We start from the raw sequence: 7,748 nt of genomic DNA on the forward strand, positions 1-7,748 counted from the left end.
TGTTCAATCTCCAGTCTTTGTCCTTGTCTCCGCAAGTGAAACATTTGTCTGCAGTTGTTGCTAATTAGTAGTTTTAACCCTGCTGCCCAAGTGCAAAGATTTAACAAACACCTCTTTTCTCTTACAGTCTGTGTTAACAGCTACCAAAGCACTTTGTTTGTGTGAGCGGTTAAGCAGTAGACGGCTGTGGCAGTGATGGAAGGGGCAAGCTGTGTTATCGCACTGAAGTAAAGGCCAAGCAGGTCTCTTTGTTCAAAGTGAGCAGGCCTTTGTTGAGCTGTCACTGCTCTGAGTGATGTAATGGACAGTCCTTTGGGAGGACTGAAGCAAAGGAGGTCTCTCTTTTTTTTTTTTTCTTTTTTTTTTTTAGGCTTATCGAGATCTGTTTAAAAGACAGTGTTAACGCCGGCCACTGTGTCTGATGACCGGTATATAAACAGCGCAAAAAAAGACCGTAAATGAAAAGTCACAGTCACTGCGGCTTCAACAAGCTGTTTGGTAGGTGAGATGAGATAATAATGTCCCAGATGCCATAATTGCCCCGACATATTAGCGCGCAGAGAAATGTTGGTTCTCCTTTTCATTCTCATTAGTGCAGCTAAAGAATTCATTAATTGTAATTGAGACATCCTTCGGTATGAATACATTTCGAGCGCAGATGTTGTGAACATTTCCAAAGTCACTTCGGAACATAATGATCCATGACTTCATTCCCAAACAAACCAGTGAAACTTTTCTTACTTTGTAAATAAAAGAATTATGACAAATTGCAGGAATTAAAAGCAAACAGCCCAAGTAGGCACGTGTCAATATAACCTTGAGTAAAACAGTATTGTTTTCAGTTTTCAGAATATTTCGGTTTTTACGCAAATACGGATGACATCTAATTGCTCCAATCCAATTGCTTGTATTAAAAACAGAAAATCAAAAGGTACTTGTACTGATGCTAATGTAACTGATCACTATAAGTGATGTTCTAATCTGGATTTCTTCCCGCCCAAATCAATCTGAGTCATTTAAAAGCAGGCCTTTTTAAAACCAAGTCACAGTCCGACACATTGTTATGATTAATGAAATCAGTGGTTTGTTCTTGCTTGACAATTCAGAAGACTTAAAGTGCGGTAAAATACCACACTACATTTATTCAGTTTTGCTGCATAATAGATGCTGCCGTCCGTCCGAATGTCCTCCTAGCCTCCCTTCCTTTGCTCCTTCCTACGTTTGTTTATTTTCCATGGGTCCTTCCTTCGTTTCTTTCCAATTTATCTTGTTTGTTTTGTCCATTTTTTACCTCGGTTTGTTTCTTTCTTCAGAACTCAGAGGTTTTTTTAAGATCATTGAAAAATTGTTATTGTCCTTTTTGTGATTATTAGTCAGTCTGGTATCACTGCATGTCAAAAGCGAACAATTCAATTTGAATTTGAATTTGATTTCAGAGCATATTGTTTTACTCACGTAATGTTTTGAACCATAAACTAATCTTTACTCACTGATGTGTGGACCTTTCTATCAATTGCCATCATTTCCCTGAGTAAAAGTAATTTGTGTGGATAGCACACAAAAACTGGCTCTAGTGCAGGAAACCTCGTATGTTGTAAGTTTGACATTTCATGAACATGAGGCAGTGTGATAACATCGGACTTGTCTGAGGAGTTTGGAGGCTAAGTCAGTTCTTCTGCTTCTTCTTTCCTTCTTAAGAATCTCCTGATCTGCCTTTGTGGGGGTGATTTGAGGCCACGTCTGTCAAGTGCCAGTAAAATGTCAGAGTCTTTATGGCTTTGTGCCCTCTCCTGCCCTACTAAATCCTCAGAAATGCTCTGCTTGCAGCTTCCACGCACAGCATTTCTAAGCAGAACATTGTACTTCTGATTACTTGCTACATATAAGTCGATAATTACTGTTTGTATGAAGGAAATCATGACTTTCCCAAACGTCAGATTAGCCGTCTATGGAAAGCTCTTCCTAGGTGCTGATAAGGTGTCGCCTATTTCAGTAATTAACAACATTCTCTCTCAAGGGCCACCTGGGATCCCTTCACGAGGCCCCCCTGGCTCTCCTGGGCCCCGTGGACCCCCGGGGAGTTGTGACCCGAATGACTGCATTCTTCCTACCTTGTAAGCAGAGAGCGGGAGCGTCAAATGGTACGGTGCGCTCCGAGGACGGTTGTCATCCATGATCTCCAAGCTGCAGCCACAGAGCAAAAAAATAAATAAAAAATAGATGACCTCGCTGTGTCTGACAGCTTCTGCAGCTCTGCTGTATCAAACGGACTCAAACTGACCTCTTTTGTTCACTTCACAATAACATTTGGGTGCTGTGGGTGTTTTTTTTTTCTAGGTGTGCTGTTATGTTTTGTTTTGAATGCAGCTGAAAACCTTTTGCAGTGCTGTACTTTGAAGTATTTTTCTTGTCTTTCCAACTCTTACTGTGATGCAATGCATTCCTTATCGACTGAAGTTGTCTTTCAAGACCTAGAGATAACTCCGTTTCGTCAGGTTCAGCCCCGGCTGAATAACCTTAATAATTATTTATTTGCCTCTTTAACGGGCTTGCCGATGCACTCTTCTTTTCTTACTCGGTTAAACTGGCTGTAGGTAAGTCTAATTTTTAGCTGTTTGTTTATGTGAGAGAGAGAGAGAGAGAGAGAGAGAGAGAGAGAGAGAGAGAGAGAGGTCAACTGAGTGAATGTACTTATTTTTCAGAAAATGTAAGTAAAATGTAACTAAAGCAGCCAGTTTGTCTGATATGGAAATTATTTATTTTAAGTGTGCTCCTTAAGAATGTATTTAAAAGATGGTACTAGTCAGCTAGAAATGTAGCATGGAAAACATGTCATTTTGTTTAGTAATTAAGTTGTAAAGACATGAGGTAATACATGTTTTAGTTGCTGATAAGTTTCAATGTTTCTGTTTCTTTGAATTGATGAGGTGTTTGTGTTTTTCTTTTTTTGTTTTTTTAAGAATCTGTGGTAAAACTATAGCTGAAGACGTCTTCCCATTTTCTGTAAATCGCGTGTCATTACTGAGCACTTATTAAGTTGCCAAAGCATTTAAAAAAAATGTTTTTTAAAAAAAAAACCATAGACACCCGGCTGGTATTATTTTTAATACAAGCAAAAAATTAAGGGTAGATTTATTTCATTATATGAAACTATTTTTGGGATTTGTCTTTTCATTTGGTTCTGTTAGAGAAATTCCTCATTACCTGAGAAAGGAAGGTGTAATATTTCCATGAAAAATGTATAAATCCTGAGAGTGGTTGAGGCTAGTAGCTAGGCCCTGCAAAAAAAAAATTGATTTCTCAAATGGTTTCCAAAATGTAAATGCTCTTTGTGATATATATATATATATAACCGTTTCACATTTTCTCGCTGCTAAAAACCGCAACAGCAGACAAAAGAAGCCATTTTTCTTTCTTCTTCCTACATATATCTCCCTTTTCCCCCGACTTTATCAGTAAATGCAAGATGTGAACTGAAAAGGTTTCGAAACACTCAAATAAAACGTAAGCTGGAACAACTTTGGGGGAAAATAGTCTTTAGTCCAGAATGTCAACATTCTCGCCACCTGCTGGCCCAGCATAGGCATCACAATGTTTTTCATTGGAATCCAAGAGACAACAGGAAAAACATCAGTTTCAAAAAATATCCAGAGTAGTTTCCTTGACAACACACCTGAATATGTTTCCTTTAATGGGATACAATGCTAGATTAGCGAGTAATAGATGTTTCCACTTTCGCAAGCAAGACATTTGTTGTGGTTTTTACAGCCAACCAACCAACCAATGTTCTACAGTAACATTAATGAAGTGACGTCAGACTTATGTAGCATTTTCCAGCCCTTTCAAAGACATTTTACAATGAAATCAGTAACTTTCATTCATGGCAAGCTACTGGGTTGTAGCAACAGCAGCCCTGGGACAGTCTGACAGAAGCAAGGCTGGCATTTTGTTCTATTGGCCCTTATGACAAAGCAGGTGAAGTGTCTTGCCCAAGGACACAAAGACAGAGGCAGGTGAAGCGGGAATCAAACCAACGGCCCACCGACTGCAGAGCAAACTCCTTACACCGTCACCCCAAACAAAATAACAATGCAAAGGTTGGCCATTGTATCGGTGCAACTGATCTTGAGTCTGCCATTTTGTTTTCCAAAGAATTGCGAGACCTGGAAAGGAACCTATTCTCACCAATGAGTTACACAAATCACAGCGTGACACGCTATCCAAATCCTCAATCCGCTCTCAGCAGACTGATGAGTCGCAGCTGATCAAGTGAATGAATACAGCTTGCAGTTAATTATTATAACTTTGAAATACTAAAACTGAATTTGTTGAAAAAAGAGGGCAACAAATTGAACATTATTTTCCCATAGTTTGTTCACTTCAAGGTGTCTAATTTGCAGAAATCTAATCTTACTAGCAGTTAGCCTTCAACCACTCGAAGGTACATTTCATTTTTTTTTTTTTTTTTTTTTTTTTACAAACACTGAGATTAAAGCCCCTACGATCCCTTTAAAGGCAGATTCTTCCGCAAAAAAAAGAATGTTTGAAATAATGTCTATTTTCAATTAACGTAACTCCTCATTTACTCTGTACTTTATTTTTAACTGTAAATATCTTTCATGTGCTTTATTTGAACTTTTTTCTTCTAAGTCTAATGAGGCTTGAAAAGGGACCTGACAATATAACTTTAAAAGCTGGCTGTCACTGCAACGACACTTCGAGGTTATCACTTGTCAATCATGCATTGCTGCAACTGTACAAGACTGTGTTTGCATCTGAGATTATCATTCAACATACGCCGTTCACATCGTGCCACGAAGGATGATTCCTCTTGGTTTGAGTGTGAATAATTTCACTTCATGACTACAAAGGAAATCGGACTACCACACCACAGCTAGCGGACGGTTATTTTCGGTTTGGAGGAGACGTTTTACTCGTGAATGTACTTGAACTGTCTAAGCTGCTTCATACTCTACATCCAGGTTTTCCAGTTACTAACCAGCACTGTGTGTCACCATAAACTGTCTGGCTTTTGATTGCTTTGAGGCTGCTGTTTTGCTTTATTTATTTAAGTTTTTTTTTTTTTCTAAATGAGTTTAATGCTTTCACCTTTTTTTTTTTTTTTTTATGGTTTGAGATGATTGTACCCAAACAGACCACTCTAATTTCTAGAAACTCCTTTGATCATCTGCAACCACTTTCTCCCTCTGATCCTTTGATTTGAATTTACATCAGCAAAGATTTGAGTTGCTAACTTGCTTATTTCACTTAAATTCTATTAGTCGATACATAACATATTAAACAGGAAAGTGGTAACTGGACCGTGTTGAATGTATATGATTAATATTAAGCTTTAATTTTCAGTTATTTTTAATTAGGGGTAAGACTGAAAAGCTTTATTTTTATCTTTTAGTTTGGCTTGTGTTAAAAAGGTTAGTGCTCTTTTCTGTGTTTGTATTTTATATGAAATTCTTTTGATTCATTTTTTTCTGTCTTTGCTTTCACTTGTCTCAAATCATTGACATTATGGTTTTTTTTTCCAATCACACATAATTCAAATGCTGCAGAACAATTATTTATTCATGATGCCAGTTTGGTTTTATCAGTGCAAGAGAGTCTAATTTTAGAAATAAAATGCATCCAGCTGATTTCATTTGTGAGTAAAAGGAGCCCCCTGCTGGACGTGTTTGGATCTCCATTCACCTTTTAATCTTACAAGGGAAAACCGTCTTTGGGTTTATGGGCACTTGAATTCCCCTTCCTTCTACCTAATCTTGTCCTTTCATCTTTGTAATTTTCATATTTAGTTTATGGGCTCCCACCAGAGACAATTATGCTGATCTTGATGAGATTCAAATGAGACAGCACCAGCAGATTAATGTCATCTAAACTTTTTTCTGCGGCGTGCTGCTGAGAGCAACTCCCACTGCCTATTGAATTTAGCATGAATTGTTATTAATATGCTCCACTTTGCTACCTCCATTTATCCAAACAGTGTGATAAGAAGGGAGGACGTTCATGTCACAGCTCACTTCGCTACAAATTCAAGCTATTATCCATCACACCAAGTTAAGCTCAATTTATTCTAAGTGGAAATTGTCTGATGGAGGCAAAAATCAAAGGAGCAGCTTCCTTTGAGAATGTACCTAAACAAAAGCTTGCTAAATAATGTAAAATTCACTCAAGACAACGAACCCCAAATGTCCGCATATTTCATCATCGCTTGTGTTTAACTGTAATGTAAGGGGATCCTGTTGCCACGTGTAATCTAATCTTGTGAGCAAGCTTGTAATGAGGGGAAATAGGGATCAGCCTCGAAGCGAGGACCCTCAAGATTAAAAGCGCCTACCTGCTGCTCTCACTGAAACGTCTCTTTACTCTCGCATACGTTTGTGTTATGCTGTGTGACTTTAACGTTTGTTTGTTTTATGTTTTTTTTTTTAGTTTTTGTTCTTTTGAATATCTACCTCATTCTTGGTTTACCGCATGTCTACGTGATCAGGAAAAAAGAAAAAAAGCTGAAATATTGCCTTGGAAAAATGGGAAAACCCTCATGTGTTTATGCAAGAAACAATTGTTGGATTTATGTCGATGTCTGTGGGAGTTCACTGACTAACAAAAAAAAAAGTAACTGTGGTTACCAGGTATAAGAAGTTGTATTTTACTCTTTGCAGAATCTTTTATTTACATCTATTAATGCCATCTGCCTTTCTGTGTGCAATAAATGTTCTCAAGTGCTTTATATTTTGTGCTGGGTTTTATTTTTAGTAGTTCCTTCAAAAAGTCTATCTTATTAACACCTTTAAATGGCCTAATAGGTGTTTGAGACTCAAGTATTTCTTATCTGTGGTTTCCTTGAGGCATAAACAGAACAAAACCAAAGCCTGAATGTTTTAAAGTGTGTCTTTTTTTTACTGTTTATTGAAATATTAGTTAAGTAATATCCATTAGGCCTTAGTAGAGACTTGGTGGTTGTTGTATTAGAATTATTTAGTCTCTTTTGCAGTATTTGAATTAAAATAAAGACATTTAGATAGACAAACTCATTTTAACACTGTTCATTTTCACATCTATCATCCAAGTTAAAACTTCTACAGACTGCATACAATTAAGTTTAATATCTGAGATGTGTGAGAAACATTCATGACTCATTATCTTGTTTTTCAAAACAAATAAGTCATTTTCAAACACATTTTCCTCACAGATACTCACAAGTCATATCCATGAAAAACAGGTAAACACTGCCATACATCAATGTTGATACACCAACTATAAAGGCACTTTCAACAGTTCCACTACAATAATTATAGAATAGATTGTTTTCTTTATTTTAAAAAAATGAGTGTTGCTTCTTAAATGGCAACACAGGAAACAATATCTTTTTCGTACAAAATAATTTAGGAGTGAATAGGTGAAGGAAAAAAACTCTGGTGAGAAAACCTTTCGCGTCAGGTTAATGAAACAATTGGAAACTTGGATTTAAAGGAAGAATCAACCCTGAGGGAAGAGGACATAATACAGTCTGTGCCACAGTAACTGTTTGTGAATCTTGCATGTCTTTTTAAAATTATTTTCATCCGTCATCCAGCACATTTGTAGATTTCCTGAGACAATGTTGTTTAAAGTGAAGCAGAATTTACATCTGATAGTCAAATGCTATCAGAAGTGTTTTGAATGACAGATTTTGTTATGAATGGTCATTCACCATTGTAGTGAATTACAAGAAGACTTGCAACAGAGTGCTTTTA

At 37.1% G+C, this 7,748-nt stretch overlaps 1 protein-coding gene across 3 annotated transcripts in view; it reads left to right on the plus strand.

Annotated features, from left to right (window-relative positions):
- Nucleotides 1-6,742, plus strand: part of LOC103477022 (uncharacterized) — a 141,542-nt gene extending 134,800 nt beyond the window's left edge. For all 3 annotated transcript variants that reach the window (XM_081616584.1, XM_008429856.2, XM_008429858.2), the window contains one exon: nt 2,018-6,742. In XM_081616584.1, the coding sequence (XP_081472710.1) occupies nt 2,018-2,118 (101 nt within the window). In that variant the 3' untranslated portion in view covers nt 2,119-6,742. The remainder of the gene's footprint in view (nt 1-2,017) is intronic.
- The last annotated feature ends 1,006 nt before the right edge of the window (nt 6,743-7,748 follow it).

Source organism: Poecilia reticulata, chromosome 15 (assembly GCF_904066995.2).
Source record: "Poecilia reticulata chromosome 15, P_reticulata-male-v2, whole genome shotgun sequence".
Lineage (NCBI taxonomy): Eukaryota > Metazoa > Chordata > Actinopteri > Cyprinodontiformes > Poeciliidae > Poecilia > Poecilia reticulata.